General features: G+C 42.3%; 1 protein-coding gene across 1 annotated transcript in view; it reads right to left on the bottom strand.

Annotated features, from left to right (window-relative positions):
• Nucleotides 1-8,135: 8,135 nt before the first annotated feature.
• pi4kab (phosphatidylinositol 4-kinase, catalytic, alpha b) overlaps nucleotides 8,136-24,983 on the bottom strand; it is a 50,216-nt gene continuing 33,368 nt past the window's right edge. Inside the window, exons 37-54 of the mRNA XM_080433032.1 lie at nucleotides 24,027-24,185; nucleotides 23,057-23,136; nucleotides 22,172-22,371; nucleotides 21,132-21,222; nucleotides 19,140-19,307; nucleotides 18,716-18,769; nucleotides 17,975-18,095; nucleotides 17,590-17,719; nucleotides 14,316-14,459; nucleotides 14,033-14,103; nucleotides 13,829-13,935; nucleotides 13,338-13,442; nucleotides 12,180-12,305; nucleotides 11,489-11,609; nucleotides 11,022-11,181; nucleotides 10,122-10,211; nucleotides 9,379-9,462; nucleotides 8,136-8,902 (exon numbers count right to left, since the gene is read on the bottom strand). Coding sequence (XP_080289158.1) covers nucleotides 8,851-8,902; nucleotides 9,379-9,462; nucleotides 10,122-10,211; nucleotides 11,022-11,181; nucleotides 11,489-11,609; nucleotides 12,180-12,305; nucleotides 13,338-13,442; nucleotides 13,829-13,935; nucleotides 14,033-14,103; nucleotides 14,316-14,459; nucleotides 17,590-17,719; nucleotides 17,975-18,095; nucleotides 18,716-18,769; nucleotides 19,140-19,307; nucleotides 21,132-21,222; nucleotides 22,172-22,371; nucleotides 23,057-23,136; nucleotides 24,027-24,185 — 2,063 coding nt within the window. The 3' untranslated portion in view covers nucleotides 8,136-8,850. The remainder of the gene's footprint in view (nucleotides 8,903-9,378; nucleotides 9,463-10,121; nucleotides 10,212-11,021; nucleotides 11,182-11,488; nucleotides 11,610-12,179; nucleotides 12,306-13,337; nucleotides 13,443-13,828; nucleotides 13,936-14,032; nucleotides 14,104-14,315; nucleotides 14,460-17,589; nucleotides 17,720-17,974; nucleotides 18,096-18,715; nucleotides 18,770-19,139; nucleotides 19,308-21,131; nucleotides 21,223-22,171; nucleotides 22,372-23,056; nucleotides 23,137-24,026; nucleotides 24,186-24,983) is intronic.

A 24,983-nucleotide genomic window follows, 5' to 3' on the forward strand; every position in this document is an offset into this window, starting at 1 on the left:
ATGGTCTCGAATCAAACTGAGAAAAACTGAGCGGCCTGAGAAACAAAAGGAAATGGTGTATAGCGGGTTCATCTAATCAGGCATGAATGCTTTCACATACATTAGATTCTAATGTATGTGAAACCATTCCCGCCTGTACAGGATTCAAAGGCTTCACTACTCTCACAGTTTGCTGGTGTCTCAGCCCTCTGCTGGCCAAACAGCACATTGCATACACAGTCAGTCAGTCAGTCAGTCAGCCAGCCAGCCACACACCCATGAAGGTTTACAAAAGGTTTAGCTTCTTTTGTCAAATGTTATATCCCTGCAACATTTGTGGACCATATGTATATTCAAAGTATTTAGGAATTTGAAAGCAGGTTTCAGTGCATATCGCTTGGGTGGATGGATCATTCCTGTGCAAATGGATGATACAGTACATTAACAGTATAGTGTTGGAGGATGTGAAACAATTAATATCACTGTGAAAGTATAAATAAACAAAGATAGGCTATGTGGCAAGTCAACTAAGTATAGTATAGTCTAGATCCAGAGAGTGGATATGCTATTGAATAGTTGACTACTAGTCTCTAAATCCCAAAGATGGGCTCCAAGAATTTGCCATAGAAATATGTTCTTGTCATTCTGGGGGGAGGGGGGTTCCATCCTGAGATTCCATGTGTGCTAGTACGGGCGTGGCGCATTATTTACGTATAAAGGTACAAGGCCATGCTGTGATTGATGTGCTGGAGTACAACGTCAACACAACAGCAATTAACACGTACAGTAGATCTAGTGAAGATATGAAGGAGAGGAGTGACATGCAACAGGCTGTGAGCTCACAAGATGCACAAGATACAAAGTCAAAGAGAGAGAGGTGACAGTCATTTTAGTGTATAAATGAACCTCTAGAGCAGGGTTCGTTTTCAGGCCAAAGACCCCCTAGCTGAGAGAGAGATGAAGCAGGGACCCCCTCTATATTGTATAAAAAGTTCAAGTGGTTAAGGTAAAAATAATCATATCACACAAAGATTTGGCAGACCCCCTGCAGTAACTCTGAGGACCCCCTAGGGGTCCCGGACGCCCTGTTGAAGACCCCTGCTCTAGAGATAAGCCGATGATTTGCTTAGAACAAAGATAATGTTTATCTGGGTGATACAAACATGAATAAAGTTTCACATTGCTATAGACAAACTGGAGTTCATCAAGGTGGTATACATACATACATGTCTGGATACATTGTTTAGACTAACATTTTGGTCAAGGTGGGTTTAAGAATGTCTTTCCCCATAGTTGACTCTGGCTGCTGTGTCGCTCCCCTGCTCTTTCCTCACTGTAGCCCCCATCGGTCACGCTGTCCAAACAGATCAAAGGTCACACGATAAGGAGAGGGCGAACACAGGGCCCCATTCAACAGGCCAGACCCTCAGACTGTAACACGTGGGCACAGATGAGAGAGAGAGAGAGAGAGAGAGAGAGAGAGAGAGAGAGAGAGAGAGAGAGAGAGAGAGAGAGAGAGAGAGAGAGAGAGAGAGAGAGAGAGAGAATTGCCCAATGTCTGTCCTGACAAGCCCTCACATAGTGTGGAGGGATGGTCTTTACTTTGGACTGGCCCTGCAGGAGATAGCAGTGTGTTTGTGACAATAAAGGTAACTTGAAGGTGGTTCTACCTTTCTCTCATAAGGAACCTCAGCAGAATTCTACACTATAAGTTCCATTGGTTTGGAGGTAAATCTGACATGCACGTGTCCTCACTTGTGTGTGTGTGCGTGCCGTGCACACATGTATGGGTTTGTGAATGAGCAGTATTTGTTGCCTTACGGCCTTTAGTCGCCAGGTAAACAGTGAGTGAGTGAATGAATGTGTCTGTCATTAGTAAAGTTTAACCCCTCTACCCGTCTTTTCAACCATCACGCCCTCAAATAGCACAACACATAGATAGCAGTTACAGTAACAGAGGCATAAGGTCTTAATTCCTAATGCCCCGCAGGACAAATCTAGCACACAAGTATACTATATGAAATATATCATTTTTAAGCATACTTTTCCATATCAACAGAAACCTCGTATCCCCATATTTCAACTTTTTATGTTTTCTTTTCCGTAAATGAATGCCCTATTTCGTCACAGAAAAGTGCAAAAATAGCCAATCTACAAGCTCTGACTTTTTAGCAATTTATGAAACATTTTGCAAGTAAAAGTGAAATATTTTACTGAACCTATGTAAAATATTAAAAGTAACTTGTGACTAAATAATAACTACATTGGATCCATCGAAACACAGGTTCCTTTTTCATTTCCCTGAAAAGTAATGGATTTGGTTTTCCACCCAACAGCGACGATATGAAATACATATGGAAAAAGGTCATATTTCTTCCATTAGAGTCATAATTCCGATGGTTATGTGACATGTGGATGACATGGTGGCAGGTAGATCTCAGCTCTGATAGTGAAGGGCCAGTTGTTGTTTTTTCACCCAGACACGGACCACCTCCGCTGGCTGGGGCCCAATAGCACCACTGTGGAGTCGGTCCAGATTTATGGGATGTCCTCTCGGTGGCGTTGGCCTTTTGGAGGTGAAAATAAACCAGTGCGATTACGACAGCAACCATGGTGGTGGTGGTGGTGGTGGAGGTGGGGGGGGTTACAGCCAGACTCTTGTGTGGCACCCGGCCTCTCTGCCGCAAAAAAGTACATAAACGCTGCTATTCAGGGCACAGCGGACGCTATTTCTGATTAGCGGCAGCGTCTCATCAATAGGCCTGACTGTCTGCAGTGGCCTTTGGACAAGTGGCCCTTTCTCCTCACCCTCGCTCCTCACTGCTTTAATGGCTGGAACGACTCGGAGAACAGTTAATTATTGCACAGCACATGGCTGGCATACCGGGCCCTGGCCACACCAGTTCAAGGAGCACGAACATGTCACAAGACCCCCCCCCCCCCCCCCCCCCCCACCCTGCCTTCATTTCAACGCATGTGATAAAGATGAGATGTACAGAGATCGATTGAGCCAAAGAAGATGGGGGGGGGGGTCAGGGAGGGAGAGAGAGAGGTGGGGGGGTGCCATGCATATGGCCGTTCTGGGGTTGAAGGTTGCTCGCTGGTTTTCAGTTAATAGCCGGCTGGGTTTACCCACTTACACTAATCATGCATGAACCCACACAAACACGGTGTGCACACATAATCACTCACATGCTGGCACTGCACGACCTGCAACAGTAACATCCGGAGTGTTACTTTAACTCTGAGAGAGTTACCCGTAATAGTTAACATAAAACAACATAAAAGTTGCCAAAATATTTTTGTTGTGTACTTTTTCTTAATTCTATGACATCGTTTGAGTTTGACATACACAGACCCCACTCACTCTCTCTCACACACACACACACACACACACACACACACACACACACACACACACACACACACACACACACACACACACACACACACACACACACACACACACACACACAGTGACTGTAGTCAGTGTCAATATGCATTTGTGTAATTGAGTCACATCCAGGACTGTGTCACTGATGACATACTCCAAGCCCAGGCTCAGGGCTATCAGAATCATTGTCTCATAGTTTGATCAAGCCACACGCTGCAAGGTGATAGACAGGATGATAGCAGTGTTGCTCCCGTATCTTTAAACTCTGTCAAACGTTGGCTAACTGGAGTGAAGTTAATCAATCAGTTATGTGATTGGCTTAGTGGGCAGAGCATAGTTAAGCATTGGGTGGCTTTAGAAGAGTATTATCAACAACCCTGTTTACATTATCCAATATTTAGATTCTATTCAAGATCATATTGGTTCACATTTTGTCCGATCATGGTCTGCATTTAGATTTTTGTGGTTAGGTAATGTTGTCTTGTCAAACAAGTGAAGCGCGTTTGTACACACACACACACACACACACACACACACACACACACACAGGTCTAACTATCTTTGTGGGGATATCAAAACCTATTTTACATTAGTTTTTCATTACTTAATGCTGCTATAAATTATATTTTTTTGTTTAAAACAAAGTTTTATGGGACACCTCACAACCACTTTGTCACAATACATTGACAGGTATTTCCAAAAGTATAGTCTTTTTCGTCACGGGTGCAGATTCCCAGCCTTCACTGTAAAACGCTGAGTGTTAATTGAAATGAAAACTCTGTATTTTACTGTGTACCGTGAAGAGCTACACTGCAGAATGTATAAATGTCTTCATGATGCTTTGGGGATTGGATTAGCACGCCTGGAGGACCACAGGGAGTAGCCATGACAGACTTTACCACTGAGTGATCTGATCTCATCAAAAATACATCACAGGGTGTCCCCTCTGGACATCTGTAAGCAATGAAATATTAACCAAATATAGCACCTCCGCTCATAAACAAACAGAGCTGTGTTTTCTGTAAAGAAGCTACAGTATATTAATCAGAGCCACAGGGATCTCAGCTGCGAGGGCTTAAAGGCAAGAGTAGCCTGAATCTGCCCGTGAACCAGCAGGTTATCATGGGATCTCTCTCTATACCACTCTCTCTGTAGTCATTGTTTGAGTCATACATAGGAACCTGGCCTAAGGCATGTAGTCATTGTTTGAGTCATAGGAGCCTGGCCTAAGGCATGTTGCCCTGGTTCTTTCCTCAAGGTACTCGCTCTCATGTGCTGACGCACCCAACTGTCCATCGCTCAAGTTCCACACCCTCGCCTCTTTTGGGCTGGATGTTACTTTGAAGCTACGAACTCTAAATTTGAATTCATACACAATGGGAAGAACTCATTTTGTCTGTTATTTTGCCTTTACATTTGCCGAGCAACTCTCTCTCTCTTTAGAAATGCAGTTTTTTTTTAATACTTTCTTTTTGTTTTTAGAACAAGCAGGTCATCTTGGGCAGTACAGTACAATAAAATGAGTACATTTGTTACGGGCTATTCAGTCCAAAAGAGAGGGATCCTATATTAAAGCAACATAAGTCATTTACAAAGTCCGTTTCTTGAGCAATGCAGTTTCTAGACGTTTTCTTAAAAAAATAAAATCCACACACTCACTTTATTTACGTTAGTCATAAAGTATTGCAGACTAGAGTACTGTACTGAACACCTCTCCCACTGACAGCACAGGTAAAATGATCATTTAACTCATTTGACAGTGTGTGCTCTGAACCTGAAGTGAAACCCCATTCGGAATGCCCCCTGGAATGCCACCCAACTCAAGTTTCACACCTTTAATGGGCTGTTTTATTCCTATTTCTAGACTGTGCTTTACCCAACCCGTTTGGCAGGATGTCAACCACTTTAGCTGTGTTCCAAGCCTGCTTTTTGACCAGCACAAACAGGCATGCACATGTTAGCCTTTGCCAAAGCAATGCCGCCTCGTCTGTAGTTTGTCAAGACATTTCTTCTTCTAGTGTGGAGACAGCAATTAAGTGCGTCTGGCTTCTCAGTTTGACGAGGGTAAAACCTAGAGGGCTTTGCTCTCCTTTGTGCAAAACAGGGCCCTCGTATTAACTGATAGGGAAAAGGATGAAGTGGTGATGTGGGCCTGTCAAAACCTCACGTGGTTTGCTTCAAGAACTAGACGTTTCTCTCAGTTGAGTCATACAACTTGTTCATGGTGAGTGGTACAGAAACACAGCCTCTCTAAATAATTAAAGATCTCTTCTCTTCTCTGGGGTATGGAGGGAAACTATAAGGGCCCACCACGGCACTGACTGGCTGGCATCCACTAGAAAGATGTACATTTTTTGTGACGTCTGCTGCCTCCTGGTGGTGTTTAATGTTACTGAGCCTGCATCGAAAAGGTGAAGAAAATAAAGTAACTGCCAGGAACATGTGGGGACATAACCTCATTAGTAAGCTAAACTCAGACATTTCAGACCTCATACACTTGCCTACACGGCACTACATGCTCATTTGTTTAGGATTCCAACAAGCCCCGCAGCATTACAGTCAATCATTAGCACTTTAATCTCAACAACCGCAGACCGAAAAGAAGGCCGAGCCTGGCATGAAATAGCCTGCTCAGCAGTTCAGAGACAGCGATGTACCAACAATCAAGAGACTAACAGTATGGCTCTGCCTGGAGCCTTGAAAGCACCCACTCAGCAGTTGAAAAAACCACAATGTACCAGCACATAGACAAACAGCAAATTCGGATGAGATTACAAAAAAAAAGGAACAGCTGATGGTGTATGATGGACCTATTCAGATGCCATGGCTGTACTATCAGGCTTGGCAATTCAAGGCACCCATGAAGACCTGGAACGCATGTGTCACTTTAGATTTCTTTGGCTATTCAAAAATAGCAGATATACAAGCTCATAGCGCTGCACCGAGTGCCGCGCTATGAGCTTGCAGATCTACTATTTTTTTTAAATCTTGAAAAAATATTTTTCAGATTATTTTCAAAAAATGTTTAGGATTTAGAAAAAAAAATTAAGAATCGCCTCAGGTCTTAATGGGTTAATGAGATGTATTGCCGTGCACTGAGCTGCAGCTGATTGTCTTCCCCTTCAGGATCTTTCCGAACAGCCTGCAATGCTGCATGGCCTGATCAGGAAAGCCTAGAACGAGTTGTGTTCACAGCATCTCTACAGTGCCTGCACAGTAAAATAGTCAAGTGTTCATTTACCCAAATATAAAAGTAACTCATAGAGTTGACAAATGGACCCTTAGGGCAGTGGTTCTCAACCTGTGAGTCGGGACCCCCAGGGGGAGTCCCCAGGTGGTGTTTTAAAAAGGGGTCCCCAAATGACAGTGAAGTGACAATTTAAGGTCACTTCACTGTCTGTGAGGTATTAAAAGACCCTTTTAATACAGCAAAAAAAAAAGAATAAGACCATTACTGCATCAAAAGTAATCAACAAACTATACTATAAAAACTGGTCAAACATTGGCCAAATTGTCAAATAATATAAGAAACTAGCCTCACAGAGTCAAACTAAAATGAATGCCTCAACACCTACAATTTCAAGTGCTTATCAGGGTGGGGGAACCACTGCCTTAGGCTTAGGGTACACTACACTTTCAAGAGTAAAAGGAACACTGAGGATTTTACTGTGTGGCTTTACCCACAAGATGCACCCTGGCTCATATTTCAGAGAATCTAAGGCCTCTTTCTTCCACCGCCTGCACTGTTCCTTAGTACAGCAAGCCCTGCAAAGTATAAGTAACCTGTCCAGACCCTAGACCAGATTGTTCTGTTTGCATGCTCTCCGTCCTTGTGCTCTCAGGCACTTCAGTACGGCCGAACACATGATTTTGTATTCAAACATCAGCGAGAATGACGACACAGCATGGTTTTAATTTAATAGAACTTTATTTTGATTTAATATCTGAGCCATTATCATTCAAAAGGCAAGACAATAGAAAAGGAGACAGAAAATATGGGCCATGGATATAAATATACAAAGAGAGGCAAAATCTTTACATTCAATAACATTAAATAAAGAAGGCAGGCGCCGACCATATAGACACAGGATACTGCATTTTGGATTACTGAACGCCACATGGGTCACATGTTAGCTCACGACTTTTAACGTCCACATTCAAACCTCACCCTGTGCCTTACACCTTAATATAAAAGTTGGATTCAGGAGCTTTACACCACCCACTCCCAAACCCCACCCACCCTTTGGCAACATTAAATAGAACTCACCATATAGGGCATAGCAGTTGCGGCCACTTCCTGGTTCCACTTAAAAATACTCAATGCATTTTTCCCATTGACATTTCCAAAAATATTTATATCAATTATTTTAAGCCTAGAATCAAGCCATCCAGGGTCCTGGTGAATCATGACCATAAAACGTTTGATTCTGTGAAAAAACTTTTTTGAAAACGGCAAAACAAAGGGTATTTATTAAATATAGTATATCATATAATTAAATATAAAATAAAATAAATCACAGAAAAAAATGTTTAATGGTCATGATTCACCAGGACCCTGGATGGCTTGATTCTAGGCTTAAATTAATTGATATCAATATTTTTGGAAATGTCAATGGGAAAAATGCATTGAGTATTTTGAAGTGGAACCAGGAAGTGGCCGCAACTGCTATGCCCTATACAGTAACACACAACTAGTGTTCATCACTTCTCCTTTGGTGACACACAACCCCCCTTCGAGCCTCAACCCCCCCCCCCCCCCCCCGGAACCAGACAGTGTAGCCCATGTCTATACAGCAAGCCTTCCGTTGTTAAATACAAGCAGTCAATGTGTACCATGCCACAGATCATAGAACTCCGATTGGTCCATTAAAAAGAGAAGCACAGTAGTACAGTCAAGTACGGGATCACAGAGTAGGCCACACTGGTCATATAACTGAAAACCGATCTACAGTACATCTGCTACTTCAAGTATCCAATTAAAATGTTTACATTACATTACGGTATCGTCAAACCCCATCGAGAAAACCAACAGATAGAACCCACCACGTTCACCCACATTACAAATCTTTTGAAGAAAATTGGCACAAACATTTTTGTTAAAATATTATTTGAACGAACGTGCAGAATTAAATCGAGCGTAAACCGTGTTGGGGGGGGGGTTTTCCTCCAAGTGCACAGAAGTCAAGATGCCAGTGCAATAGTATATTCATATTAATAATATTAATTTAAACATAAGTTAAATATTGGAGCATACGACTAATACCAAAAGGAGAAAAAAAAATATGACTTTTGGAGAAGAACAAGAAGCTAAAGCAAACAACTGGACTGTCAACAACCAGCAATCATTAAACAACTAAAGAACCATTGACAGTCTTCAGTGTTGACCAGCTACGGCAAACACGCACCCATGTGCATACTTATTATGCACGCACGCACAAACATAGTACTAATCCAGCCGCCAACTTAGGCACAGAAGTTTAGTACGGGATCTGGTTTTGGTAGTACTGGATCATGTCATACGTTCGGCTCCTGTGAAACAAGAATGAACAACGTTGAAGTAACATTGACTATAATCACATGGTGGGCCATTTTACTCTGATGTCATAATCGAGTATGATGTAAGACCTAAATGACCACTGTGTGAATACGGTAGACTTATAATATAACATAGTACTTTCCTCTTATTTTCAGTATCAACGAATCGACACAGAATTATTTTTTATTGATGTTTATAATTGACTAAAGTGATTAGTCTGATCAACCACTTAATCCCGAATTACACTTCATTGTACAATGGTGGCGTGTAAAAACAGTAATGCGACGCGTTGTGAGTTTGTAGATCTGCTCTTTTCACAATTTTTCTTTACTTTTCATAATCATTCATTAATTCTAATAGAGGCAAAAGTTTGAAATAATCGTGATATTATTTTTGAAGTCATATCACCCAGCCCTAACTCATACTGATGATAACATCTTGAGGTGACCACCTGGTGAGTTGCACTGACCTGTTGCTGAGGAAGCAGTTCTGGATGACTTTGATGATGAAAGCGGCTGCCTCCTTCTCGCTCACGCTTGGGTTGAATCTTTGCCTGAAAGCAGGGGAGAGAAGCTCAGAACGTGTTGAATGTGTCATCATCCAACAAAAAGTAGAAGTGTTGTATACTTCTGTGCTGGCATTGCGTGTGCAAAAACTAATGCATTTCTGCCTATGACCCTGTGAGGGTCTCGTTAGGAAAGCAATCAAATCAGTAAATTTGCATATCTTGCGACATTATAATCATTAATCGAACCACAGCGGTTCACATCAACTTTTTGAGCCACCAGTTTCTTAAACCTCAAATGCCCAAAATAGCATAAAAAGTAGTTAAAAGAGCCGATTATAAACTTTGTAAGCAACTTTAACCCATTTAGACCTGAAGTTTTCTGAAAAACTTCAAATATGTATTCCAAAATTACAACAAAATGAATGTTGCTATATACTGTACATAGCAACAAGAACCCCAAAAGGGGTTCCTGTCCTGAAAGGCATAGTTACAAATACGGGTTCAGTCCAATTAACTAGTTAGAATCAAGTCAAATACATACTGTACATACAATGTTGTTGTGTAAAAGTTTAAAAGCATCCATTGAATTTTCTATTCACATCTCCTGTCCTACCCATGGGGATGTTTATTTCCTCTTCCAGGGCAATAGCCCCCCCCCCTCATTAATGGATTAGGGTGGGTGTGTGATCCCAGTGTAAACTCACTTGAGCAACTTGATGGTCTGTCCTCTGAAGCAGGGAAGACCAGTATCCAGCATCAGGGTGACAAGGGAGACCACTGCGTCCATATACGGCCTGATAAAAGAGAGAGAGAAAAGAAAGAGATAGCCACTTGTCTCAGTCCTACATTCATTCATGAGTTTGTTAGACAAAGGCACTGATTCCCACAATAGTTCTCAAATTCTGCCCGAACCCAACCATGGGCCGGGTTCAGGCCTAAAAGGTATGCCATTTGATCGGCCCGGTCTGCTGACGAAAAAAAAAGAAGTTATACTAATAATTCTGTTCCGTCTGTGTGTGTATTTATTATGAACAGCAGCGCTGTCAACATAGTGCTGCGCTGACAGTGGCCGCCGATGACTGGGTTTTTAATGGAGGCTACAAGCAGGCAGCAGGAAAAAAGGTTGTTGCTGCACTGGACCGGCTGCCTGATTTATACTTAATTGCTGGTGTTGCGCGCTGACAAAGTATAAATTGCAGGCAGCAGCAGTCAGCGAGACAGTCAGGGAGAGAGAGAGAGAGAGAGAGAGATTGCAGAGTAGGCTAGGCTTGTGGTGTGACGACAAGGATTTAACTCTATTTTGTGTGCAACTTTGTATGTTTTGAATGAACAATTGAACATGTGAAGCTGCCAGTCTGTTCTCTTATTCTCACACTCTGCTATAATTTGAACCACTGGCGATGCCTACTGGCGATTCTTTCTTTTTTAAATTATTATTTTTCGGGTTATTGGGCCGGTCTCGGGCTTAAAATTATGGTAATTCCTTGGGCTGGCACAATTCAGGCCCGGTTCGGGTAGGGCCTTAATTTTCAGGCCTGTTTAGAACACTAATTCCCACACACACACACACACACACACACACACACACACACACACACACTCACCTGACAGCCAGGTATCCCCTCACACACATCTCCATGAACCATTTGAAGGGCGTGGCCTCCATTTTGCCCCCCATGATCATCACCATCTCATCTGTCAGCTTGATATCCGGCTCCCAGCCCAGGTTCCCACCGGGAGAACTCTCAAAAATGAAACCGAAATCTGATGACACACACACACACACACACACGCAAAAGATAATCCAAGGTTTAATAGGGACCAGTGGTGGAAGAAGTATTCTGAATTTGTTATGTAAAAGTAGAAAAACTAAAATATAATACTCTATTACAAGTCAAGGGCCTGTATTCAAAATGTTACTTGAGTAAATAAATAGTCAAACATTCTGCAAAAGTAACAGATCTATAAGCTCACAATGTGTTGTGACGTGTTATGAGCTTTTACATCGGCTATTGTCAGGGAAGTGATTTGGTGTAGAGGGGGGAAAAGGTGGGGGGGGGCCATTACACACCAATGTGAATGAGGTGGCCCTGGCTATCCAGCATGATGTTTCCGTTGTGTCTGTCTTTGATCTGCAACAGGAAGAGCAGCAGACTGTAGGCGGCCATACTGCGGATGAAGTTGTACCGCGCCTGCATGACAAGACAGAGAGAGAGAGAGAGAGAGAGACACAGAGAGGGGGATATGGATGATGGGGTGAAGGATCGAACCATTAAACCTGACGGTGCGTTTTAACAGCGGGCGATCAGCGGGCGATCAGGATAGTATTTTCCGGAAGTGCATTATATGTCTATGAGAGCCGGCGACTACTGGCGATAGGGCGAAGTGGGCGGGGGGGCGATGAAAGATGGATTTTCTTTATCTTTTGGACGATGTCGCCCGGGATCGCCCGAGAGTCGCCCGCTGTTAAAACGTACTGTCAGGATCATTCATAGCTAAGAAAAATAAGTGTGTCACTGGTTGATGAGTAAGCTCATATGAATATGGTGTCCAAACACACCAGCAGGTGGCGTAGTGCAGTTCAAGCTCTTTAATATCACGAACACTCAGTTTGATATGCATTAGGCAACGGATCCCCATTTGACACGTTTTTTTTAAATCTCTGGGACCCCAATCTACACTGTAAAATCAGTGTTAATTTAACTCTAGTTACAGACCTTTAAGGCTCACATTGTTGATTGAAAGCATCGTACGACACTTACCTTCTGGAACGCAAGTGTGGACTCATCACCATACTGGTTCCTAAAGTAGTCGTACATGCCAAAGTCTGTCTGCCGGCCCAGCTGGTCACGAGACTTGCAGTCGGGGATGCATTCAATCACGCCACACTGTGGCCAAAGATGGGGAAAGACGAGAGGACGTTGGAACAAGGGGAAGGATTAACCACGTGAACCCTAGCGTCCCTATTCTGAGCATGTCATAATAGGCGAAAATTTGGCAGAAATAGGTGAACATTTGGGCAAAATAGCTGATCTACAAGCCCACGCTAGGCCTGTCCCCGACTAAGGATTTGTTTAGTCGACTCTAATTGGCGACTAATTGCGACTAATTTAAAAAAAAAAAATTGGCCAAAATACATTTTATTTCAAAGGGCCAAGTCTACACAGTTTGTTTTGTCTCCAGCAGAGTTTCTAGTGTCTCTATCTCTCTCTGGAAGAGGTTGCACATGAACTCTGCAGCCGCACTGAGGCGCTCCAACCCAAACAATACCAATACAAAGACGAGGAATAAGAAGAATAAAGTGGAAGTTACGTGTGGTTGCAGGTGTAGACTTGGCCAAAAAACAATTTAAAACATTTTTGGCCCTTTTTTTTTCCGACTAGAGTCGACTAAGAGACACTTAGTCGACTCGGACCCCCCGCGACTAACCAGTCGACTAGTCGACTTAGTCGAGGTCAGGCCTAGCCCACGCACACCCCTACATGATGGAAGTATAAATAATACTTTAGGAAACTATGGATAAACACAGGAACAGCGTAGTGCATCTATGATAAAGTGGTGGGAAGAAGCGCTGCGCTACAGTAACAAGGTGATAGGTTGGCTCGTGCACACGCACCGTCGCACGTATATGCTATGCTAACACACACATGACGTATATTGCATTATGGTCGGTAAATGTAACATTTGACTGGTAAAATAGAACCTTATCGCCCTAGCAGAAACACTGGCAGGGACTTTGCCTCAGTCCAACCATGGGCATGGGTACCATGTTTTATAGTGTTTGATATGAACATATCATGACTCGGCCGGGGATTGAATCAACGACCTACCAAGCTCAGAGCGGACACGCTAACCACAAGGCCACTGAGCTGGTTTGAGCTGGCCAGATGTGGTACCAGATAGTTCTTGTATGGACTCACCCCTGGTGCAGTGGCCACCACTCTGTAGGGGAACACGTAGAGGTCCAGACCCACCAACTGGAAGATGTTCTTGAACAGTCCAATGATCTGCAGAGCCAGCATGTCCTGGAAAAACAAAGCACAGACCAGGGTAGAAGAAAATTCCTATTTCGTTGACTGTGGGGTTTACTCTAGTGTTTATTAAGAGTGGATTGATTGATTTTATTTTGGTAAAAGAAGTTTCAACACAATATAACTTCAACCCAGGATGTACACATAAAGTGTAATAAAACACTCATTTCCAATGTGGTCCTGAAAACACATGGACACACATGGGGACAAGGAGGACATGGGGAGTTAAGAAGTGAAAGATAACCTATACTGAATTTTGTTGTTCTCACTCTCTATTTAGGGGGTGGGATTATGGTCAATGAAAGAGAATAAGTGAAACCTGTCTATAGGGCTGCAACTAGCGATTATTTTATTACATTTGATTTACTATTGCACCCTACCTGTCTGCAGTCATCTCCTACTTTAAAGATGGCCGCCTGCCAGCTGATTCTCTTTGCCTCCTCTTCGCTCTTCGCCTCATCCAGGGAGTCTGAGCGACACTGTAGACCTAAGGAGATCACATCATGACACGCTGCACACCCACGGCCACGAAGACGAGTTTTGCAGGAGAAACTGAAATATCTACAATGTAGACGGCACGGTACCTTCTTTTTCCAGTTCGCTGACGCCACACCTCCTCACTTTGAATTTGGCCAGGTAAGGAGCCTTAGCAGCACTAGACAGGGGCACAAAATGGAGACAATTTCTAACATTGCGAAAATAGCCGATCTACAAGCTCGCAACAACGCAATGCATCGTGAGCTTGCAGATAGGCACTGTTGTACGAATGATGAAGTATAAAATAGGCCTTAAGTTTTAACGGACTAAGTGAGGTCAACACTATATGCCTCCCGTCTAAGCCAGAAGATGGGATTTGCACAGGTCTACCTCTGCATGGGCGTGCCAGACTTGTAGTCTATGTCCAGGACTATGGCCTCCGGATTACTGGGGAGGTAACAGCCGGGTTGGACCTTGATCTCGGACATGGCCTCCAGACAGGCTCTCTTCCTCTCCTCCCCCTTAGGAAAAGGCCTGAGGATGACAAACACAAAGCGTATTGCATGTTTTTCTGCACTGTAATGGCTATTTCAGAATGCCAACCTGTTCTAAATCAATCTATGTATCTATCTATATTTTGGCCCTAGAATAGTAGCCACACAGCAGGGTTCTTTTCACAGCTTCTGTTCCTGTCATTCAACAATTGATACAAAGGTCTATTTCCACATTATGCTCTGTGTCAGCATGTAATTTGTCCTGTGATACTATACATGGTCATTGCTAATTTAACCAGTCAGCTCTATGGTACTGTTACTTAGTATAGCCTGTTTATATTTATCTACATTTAGGGGAGAGATCTTGGTGTATAAGAGGTGTCGCATATGACACTTCAGGGAGCTTCTGCCCTACGGGGCCCAAGCTCTGGCCAGGAGGCCAGAGCTCTGTCTGATCTGTATGCTGTTTGCTCTGCTGACATCTTCCTAATAAATGATCTAAAACTTCACCCGAATGGAATATTATTATTAATATTGCTATAACATTTGGCGACGAGGATGGGATCAATATTTCATATTTCATAACTAATTATGATTATGGATACTTGATCAAAAGAACTTAAGGGTGAAGGACTTTTTGGGAAGAAGATTTTCTCAAAGCAGATCCGGACCAGATCCAGACGATGGAGGACAAAGAGGAGCACTACAGAAGCAAGCTATGCAGAATCAACTTCTGATGATCTTCAACAACTACACGATTGGAACCTCGCAGGCAGATCTACTCTGTCTGTGATGATAAGGAGGAAACCACAAGTTTCAAGCCACAGAGGGAAGGAGCAGAGCATGCGTTTTCCACAGCAGAGCGTGCGTGGTCACCAGCCATGAGAGCAGCACCAACAATGTCACCATGTAACAGCGAAGGTGACGAATTCGACACCATGTCACACACCAAGAGACTTTGCCACAGCAGGAGGACAAAGCCACAGAGAGACATGCTGCACGTGAGAGCCACTGAACACTGGGACCCACCAGCCCAGTGGAGATCACTGTCAAAGACGCATAACTAAATGGACCCGTATGCCAAGTGAAGATGGAGGAAAGAGCCATGAAGACTGGAAAACTATATTCGATAACTAATGTGAACATATTTGTTCTTACTGCCTAATCTCTGGCATGTCAACGTCTAGAAGGGTGAGATTTGTATTCCATGTAGCGAAAATGCCCGAGTGATGAAAATTCCATTTGTTAGCAAATTCCACGTGATGATAATGGAGCCCTCAGCCGTGAGAAACAGAGATTTAACATACAAACGGATATAAATTTGACATTATGAGTGAGAGGCTTTCAAACCTAAAACAACCAGGTCTATTATTCTGTAATATGTTTCATGTGATATGTTTGATATCTATCTGAATTAATTAATATAGGAATTTTAGATAAAAGCTTATATCTAAAAAAAAAAAATTGTCAACTGGGCATTGGCCATAAATGTGGAAATATTTGTTTTGACTGCATAGTCTCTGGCCTTTTAACGTTTAGAAGGGAGAGAAGTGTTTAGACACGCGTATCGCCCCAATTAGCCAGCGTGCTAAGGGCCCTTTGCCTTGAAAAACAGAGATTTAACGTCCAACCAGATAAAAGATTTCACATATACTAAATTCTAGAAAATGAGAGAGAGAGAGAGCTCTCAAACCCAAACAAGTAGATCTACTTTGGATATTATTATTAGGTTAACGGCAGAGTCAGTGATGCCTTCTGTGTCAGGCAATTATGCATCAGTTATAAGTCGCACGTCCTGTCTCCTGATATTTTTGTCTGATTGATCATACAGTAAATGGTTGAGTAAATATATAGCTATATCAACATGTAGGTAGGAAAATGTCTATTGATTTGGCATTCTATAAATCACCTGTCGTATGTACATGAATATGATTATTCATGTACAAAAACAAAAAACTCTGGACTGTAATGGCTATTTCAGAATGCCAACCTGTTCTAAATCAATCTATGTATCTATCTATATTTTGGCCCTAGAATAGTAGCCACACAGCAGGGTTCTTTTCACAGCTTCTGTTCCTGTCATTCAACAATTGATACAAAGGTCTATTTCCACATTATGCTCTGTGTCAGCATGTAATTTGTCCTGTGATACTATACATGGTCATTGCTAATTTAACCAGTCAGCTCTATGGTACTGTTACTTAGTATAGCCTGTTTATATTTATCTACATTTAGGGGAGAGATCTTGGTGTATAAGAGGTGTCGCATATGACACTTCAGGGAGCTTCTGCCCTACGGGGCCCAAGCTCTGGCCAGGAGGCCAGAGCTCTGTCTGATCTGTATGCTGTTTGCTCTGCTGACATCTTCCTAATAAATGATCTAAAACTTCACCCGAATGGAATATTATTATTAATATTGCTATAACAGCACTTCCTTAAGAGGTTCGGTTTACGAAGAATGCAATGCTACGTGGGCATCCCATCAGCTAATGGCTTCTGTGACCACAAGCGGCAGCAGGGCTCCGTTGTTATTCACAGAGGGCAGTCACTGGGGTTACTGAGCAATAGGAGGAGGAGACGCAGGGGACGCAAGGTTCATTTAGAGCCACTCGTCCCCTGGACAGCGGCAATTTGTGTCCAATTAACACCCTATTGAGGTAAGAAGGGAATTTTCATCAACCTGTAGTGAGGGGATGAATGGCTCCCAGTATGACGCTGCACTAATGGATGCTGTCAGTATGCTACTAATCACACATACAGATATACAGACTTCTCAGACGGACAGCTACTCAGGGATGGTGTGGGATCAACATCCCAGCATGTAAATACCTTCCAGACCACTGGATAATCACAAAGACACTGCAGCAACCCAAGGGCAAAGCAAATGAACAGCAAGGGGATTTGGGGAGCAGCTCACTGATGAAAAGGAGTTAGCTTACACCTCATAAACACCTTGAAACTACCTCTAGGGACTTAATGTTATTCATGAAGTTAAAGAGGAAAGTTTTAATGTTATGCTACTACGTTTTCAGCCACTTGTGACTGTATAGCTTCCTGTACGGTAACTGAAGAAAGATGAGAGAGAGGAAAGAATCGAGGAAGAGGTGCGAAGGTGCAAAGGAACAAAGAAAGACAGGAATTTGACAGAGAAAGAGAACAGGGTGAAAGTACTTGATGATGGCGGACACGTTGGTGAGCTTGTTGAAGAAGTCAAACTCTCTCTGGTAGAAGTCCTTGTTTGGGCCGGACAGAGCGCCAGTGATCTCCACCACCATTTGCTCCAACAACTCCCCTATGTCCGCTGCAGACAGGAACCAAAGCACAGATGAACAAACTCACGAGAACACACACACACACAAAGACATATATACAGAATGCTATATAGTGACAGAGAGGAAAGCCCGAGTTATACTTCGTTGCACGCAGGCTCTGTAATGGTCGATCTACAAGCTCAGAACGTGTTTCGCCGCAACATGTCGTGAGCTTGTAGATCGGCTATTTTCAGTGCACGAGACCCGCGCCTAATTAAGTATGAATCAGGCGGAAGGCATCTCACGGTCTTTGTGATGTGCTTCCTCGTCCAGGTAGATGTTGGTCTTCATGTTCCAGAGGAACTGGTGAGCCAGCAGCTGGGACGTCTGAGCCGCCCACAGGATGTACTCCCTCACATAACCCATCTAACAGCAGGCCACAAACACAGGCACACATTTCAACTTGAACCCATTAAGACCTGAGGCCGATTCTACAAATGCCTTCTAAATCAGTAGTTCTTACACTTTCAAGATTTTTCTAAAATGTTCTAAAACAGCAGATGTACAAGCTACAACCAACGCAAAAATCTTAAATGACGCAAATATTTTTTTATTTTGACCAATCTGTATGCTAGAGTCTGTTAATACAATATAACTAACACAACTGGGGTGGTTGTATTTGGTCTCCCTGCTCTTCTAATTTTTGTTCCTGTGGTAGGGGTTGACAACTGGTTCGGTCAAAATATTTATTTTCTCCTGAGCAAGCATTTGTGCTCTATTAGCTCAGTGGTAAAAAATGTCAGCACTTGCATGGGGGACCAGGGTTCAAATCTCGGGTAGGACATGAAAGATTGCAGCTTTAAGGCAACACACACACACTGGCTTAACAAACTGGACAAAACCCATTTAGGCAAAAACGTCACTGTGACAAAATCACCTTCTTACATGCCCACACACAAACAGAGAAAGAGCGCGGTAGAGAGTTGTGATCATCATTTATTAATCTGGGGGATTATGGCCTTTTTAACACATTATAATAACTTTACCTTGTCATATCGAAGTGCTTGGACAATCTGAGGGATGTAAAACAAAATGGCATCCTAGAAAGAAAGGCAGACAAAAGTTTGACTGGGGAGAAGGTAAGATAAAAACATGTAGACACTTGACACTTTTACTTATGTGTTACATTTGTGCAGGCTATACTGTACAACTTACATATTATTTATAACAATAAAGGTAATTGTGTGTTGAAAAGGAGTTAGCAGGAATGGGCGTAGTATCAAAGAGACACATTTCAGGATAATGCTTAATTTATAGGCCATTGTACGATGCGTCATGTATCAAAAATAGCCGATCTACATCAGCTATCACAACATCGCGACACGCGTTGTGAGCTTATAGATCACTAGTTTCAGCACGTGATGCCATCATGCGACGAGTATAAATCGGGCTTAAGTGTATGTTGCGTACCGGAGGGAAGGAGCGGAGAACTTTGACCCCATACTGGGCGGTCAGGGGGTGGGGGGGGTACATGGAGGAGAAGTAGGAGAGTCCAGTGGGGGGGTCGGCCGGGGCCCAGCACAGGATGTGACTCAGCTCTGGCGAGTCGGCGTCAATGGTGTGCCATGTCACTAAGAACTGAGAATACACAGGAAGAACATATAGAAAAAGTGAGAGGACTCAATTCAGACATCAGAATCAGGCCTTGGCTAGGATCCATGTATATGACAGAGAAACGGAATCCATTTTTACGCTTTCATTGGGATAAATTAACGCTCTGAATTTTGGAGTGATACGCGATTCATTGACACAACGTCATGTGCTAACAAGTCCCCTAGAGGGAGCTGTATTTATTCGTAACTAAAGTGATGGGGAACAACAAACAACAGTGAGATGTCAGAGAGGATCATCAAGTAGATATCATGGTGTCCTCCGAGGACAAGGGGTTGGCAGCGGCACGCCCCTGCACTTTCCTTGCTAGAGTAGACAGATAAGAGGCTCATTAAGACTCCAGCCAGGCAGAACAAAATCCCAAAGACTGGAGAAAGCTGGAGGGAGACAGATCATCCAAACAACAACATCATCATCTCCCAGGAGATTAATAAGTATTGCAAAACATATATATTTTTCCTTAACTGATTCACTGCCAATCACGTAGATCTACGCGAACCTATTTAAAGCCGTGAACTAAAAATAAAAATAAAAAAAAATCCAAATTTGACCCAAAGACCAAGGAGATATGATATTTCGAAGATCTAGACTCCTATCCACTTCCTTGTTAACTTAAAAATTCTGTATCTCGGCTCCTGAGTACTTTTTTTTTTTCAATGAAAAACTCTGGCACTGGCTAAAAAAATATGAAAATACCTCTGGCAGTTAATGGGTGACAGAAAAAAACTTTAGTCTCTCTTTAACGTTTGCAAAGTAGGCCCTTAAAAATGTAGTCAGAGGGAGGATAATAGCGCACACGATTGTGATTCTAAAATGTAAAGCAATCAGACTGCCCTTGATTAAATCATAGTATAGCTCATCATACCCCATCTGTCCTATTCAATAAAATTGGTTGTACATTGAGTAAAATGTCTAGACAAAATGTATTTTTATAATTTCCTTCAGTTCTAGGAATTTAGTAAGTACATTTTCATTATTTAATTAGTTAGATATTGTTTATATGTATAGTTTGTGAGCTCAACTTTCAATTTTTTTTAAACTTATATAACCATACTCTAGTGAGATTCTAAATGTCTCTACAAGTTGATTTCCATAATCCTATTATAAAACAAACAGAACTCTGTCAGTCCATCTGTCCTCATCCATTTCCATCCATCTGTACTCAACCAATGTCCACTGGCATATGCATGCAGTGAGGACGATTTTCACTTTTCCCAAATTTCACGGTCACCGTGGTTGTGGCCCTATAGCCCAGATGGACGGCAATGTGGGTTCATGGGATCTGTAGCGGTCCCATAGCCCAGACAGACAGTGGGAGGACATGCTGTTATGGACTAGTAACTGAAAGGAATGGATATCCAGTGGATTCCTTGAAAATCAAACAAACCACGGTATGCTTTTGAAAATGGTCGACATAATGTCAAGTATACAGTCAATAGGCTAAACATGCCTGACCAACAATATCGTCCTTCATGGGAGAACTGAAAATGGGAGCGTGGGAGGGCCAGGCATCTGCAGCTGGTCCAGGCATCTTGAGATACGTATAAATATCAGGCAACAAGTTTCTGAATTGAGTTTTGAATGTGGCGCAAACTACAATATTAAAAAAAAAAAAACTCTGAGAGTTAAAAATGCATAAATGAACACAGAAGATTTTACTGTGTACTAAATGATGCCAAACAGAACTGTGAACAGGATGAGACACCCTTTTACACAGGACTTTAGGATGTTGTCACTTAAGAGGAATGGGAGTGGGATTGGGGACAGCTTGTGACAGGAGAAAGATCTCACCTTGACAGCCTCTGGGACGTCACATACGGCAGCTGGGTCCATACGCACCAGGCGGGTCACCTCTGTCACAATGGCTTCTGTGTTCTTGAACCTGAAATGACAAATCAAAACCTCACTTGGGTGTGCATACGCCAAGCCACTGACTGACAGACTGGCCCACTAACAGACTGATTGACAGACAGACAGACAGACAGACAGATGAACTGACTATATGCAGAGTGAATGAGCTGACTGACTTAGGTACGTACACTAACTGACAGGCTGTGAGTAAAGCTGCAGAATTAAACAAGGGTCAAGGGTAAGAACGCACCCGGAAATCTAGAGATGCCCTAAAACAGCGGTTTCCATACTTGTTTGGCTTCATACCCCCTTTAACAGACTCAATTTTGCTTCTAAAACTGCAAGATAAAACCATAGCTAACATATGATGCTATGAATGAATGAATGAATGATAACCCACCTAGTGTTGCTTTCTATTAAACAACATTTGTGCTACTTTTTGATTTGATTTGGTTTACCACTTTAGAGATCAGGAGGTTCACACAAAGATTGTCAATGTTTTATCATTTATCAGTAACAATAATATTAAGTTTTACATTTTCCACTTTCTCTCACATAGCACCTCCATGTAACCCTATTTGAGAAACACTGCCCCAAAAGAAAAACAGCTGCACAGGCCAAAAAGTTCCCTTTCCCGTTTACAATTACTACTGTAGCTCAGGTTTATATACTGTCATAAATGTACAATTTCTGGGTCATCTCCTCGTGAAAATATTTTAGAGTTCGATTACACACATGAACCATAGCTTCACTACTCTGAGGCGCACATTTGGCGAATACAGCAAATCTACAACCTTGTAGATGAGCTTGTGGATTGGCAATTTTTTGGCAAAGAGATTTGGTGTAGAGGGGGAAAAGGGAGCAGACCAAGTATAGAGCCCTGGGGGACCCCGGTCAACGAATTGCACAGGATTGATTGAAGTGGTTGATGGTACAATGTAGAAAATCTTCCATTAATTGACTCCATTTTGTCTGTTTACCTGGCAGGGAGCTGCAGGGCTAGATAGGGCGCTATGCTCCAGGCCAGGTTCACGTTGTCCTTCCATTGTTTCTCGGTCAGGCTGATGTATCTGGACCTCCAGTTTGCGATGCTGGTCTCCACAGACTGCTCTGTGGAGATGGCCAGCTCCTGGGTGGACAGGGGGTTGTACCACGTCGTCAGGCGCTCAATCTCACTGGCCTGAGGAGGGACATAGAACACAGCATTGTTTCTCAAAGTCTGGTCTGGGGCCCACTAGGGTCGTGGCGGGTCAGTAACTCTGAGAGCATACGAATCAAACACTTAATCAAACACTGTAGAGTGTTGATTTAACTCTTGAGAGTGTACAAACTCTCAGAGTTACAGACCTGTAAAGGGTCCATTTGGACCTGTGGCATCTTATCAATAAATTATTATTGGGGCATTGTAGATGGGCAACACAAAAAAGGGGCACAAGTCTGTAGAGCATCACGCTCTCACTAGAGGGGTTAAAAATACAAACAAGTTAAACTCAAGATTAGTATTCATGCCAGAATTGGAGGGCAGGGGATATATTTAGCATTTACTAAAGGAGTAACAACTTTTCAAATAAAATAAAGTACCATCTTTTATTTAGAGAGGCACTATAGGAAAGGCCATGGAGTCACCTAAAACCTCATTCTCCATGGAGCATAAATGCACTAAGCAACTTTCATGGCAATACGACCATTTTGATATATCTTTTAAGCAAGTGGCCATTTTGGCCAAGAGGAAAGGCCATGGGGTCGCTAAAATCTGAAGGAAACTTCCTTAATGCCCTGCCGATAGTGGGGCTAAAAAGGCAGTCAGTCAATATGAAAAGAGTATAGATTTGCAAACATAAGTGAGAATAGATGATGGTTCTTACGAGCAGTGCCAGTAGTAGAGTTCTACGTTTGGTGTAGTACTTGTGCATCTGAGAGCCTCTGTTGCTTTTCTTAGACATTCCTGAAAGAGCACAACGGAAATGTATCAAACAGATGCAAACTTCATGCAGTGGTGGAAAAAGTACACACATTTTTTACTTAAGTAAAAGTATCAATACTGCAATGTAGAAATACTGTTACAGGTAAAAGTCTGCTAATCAAAATGTACTTGAGTAAAAGTACAAAAGTATTGGCATCAAAATATATTGAAAGTACCAAAAGTAAAAGTACTGTGCAGAATATGTCCCATTTCACAAATTCAAAATTTAAACATCCTTTGAAAATAGCAGAAAATAGCATTGTGAGCTTGCCCATTTTCAAATGGCCGAAATATATACAGTATAGGGCTGAAGTGGTTAATGTATGTTTTATGATAATAATCTAAATCTGCAAAGTAACTACTGTATAGTAGCTAAACCTGTCAAATAATTGTAGTGGAGTTAAAGTATAATATTTGCCTCTGAGATGTAGTAGAGTAGAAGTAAAAGTATTGAAAATGGGAAATACTCCAGTAAAGTAAAAACTCCTCAAAAGTGTACTTAAGTACAGCACTTGAGTAAATGGACTTTACACCACTAACTTCATGTAGCATATATTTCATGTACTGTATATGAATAACAAGTGGATGAGTTCTGCTTCGCTACACTGCAACACTTTGTGTTAATTTAACTCGGTCTGAGTGTGCAAATGTAACCAAATGGACCCGGTACGCTTTCAGAGTTACAAATGGATAAATGAACACTGAGGATTTTACTATGTAGGACTTTTTTCAGTTGCAATTCCAAGTGCATATCATGTCACAGCTCTCTCTCTGTGTCTGTGTGTGTGTGTGTGTGTGTGTGTGTGTGTGTGTGTGTGTGTGTGTGTGTGTGTGTGTGTGTGTGTGTGTGTGTGTGTGTGTGTGTGAGAGACCTGATTTCTTGGATATGGTGGACATGCCAGAGGACAGAGGGTAAGTATTGATCCATCCCTGAGCCACCTGCTGCCTCTGACCCACGGCCACGTCCAGATTGCTGCGGCTGTCTGCCACCGTCATCACAGACAGGCTGTTGACCGACATGTCCTGATTGTCTGGAGAAGAGGAAACATCCCGTTCGTCCAAATATTCCAACATCAGTCTATCACTATATGTTCACCACTTTCTCCCATGAACGGAAAGAGGAGACGTTACACCGCACTGTCTAATCCGTGCTGTCAATGCAGAGTTCCACAAAGAATAAATATGTCAATCCACTTAGAAACTTATGTCTGTGTCGCTTCTATGCCCATACATGGAGATCTCTGTATCCGTCTGTCCTGCCCTGCCCTTTTATGCCCATATCCATGATGTCATATACGGTAAAATCGTAACATTTCAAAGAATGTTAACTAATCTTTTTAAAGAAGAATCTGAAATGTCAATGACAGTTGATAAAACCCAAAGTTTATATTATTAATATTATGTTAAACATTTTTATTATTCTAGATTCTCATTTGTTATTTATACTTCTTCAAAGTCAATAGCCTAATAATTAACATTAAATAGAGATCGAATATCAAATCAAATCGTGAGCTTAAAATCAACAGTCGAATCGAAGATTAGGCATATAGTGACACCTCTACTATGCACCAGAATACTCTCCATATATGGGCATGTAACGTTAGTGATGTCCACCATACACCCACAGGGCAATTTTAATATAAAAGGTTAGGGTAGGATTGTACAAGCTTTCAAAACAAAATCTGGGGTCAGTTGTTAAAAAGGCTTCCATGCCATGTAGGCTTGGAAAGATAAAAAGATTTAAAAAGAGCATGGTCAGAAGAAATGATGGAATGGTGAAAGCTGTATCCCGATTCCTGACAATGCTTATTATATCATGTATTGGTTCC

The sequence above is a fragment of the Gymnoscopelus braueri genome (genome assembly GCF_963280865.1).
Source record: "Gymnoscopelus braueri genome assembly, chromosome: 7".
Classification (NCBI taxonomy): Eukaryota; Metazoa; Chordata; class Actinopteri; order Myctophiformes; family Myctophidae; genus Gymnoscopelus; species Gymnoscopelus braueri.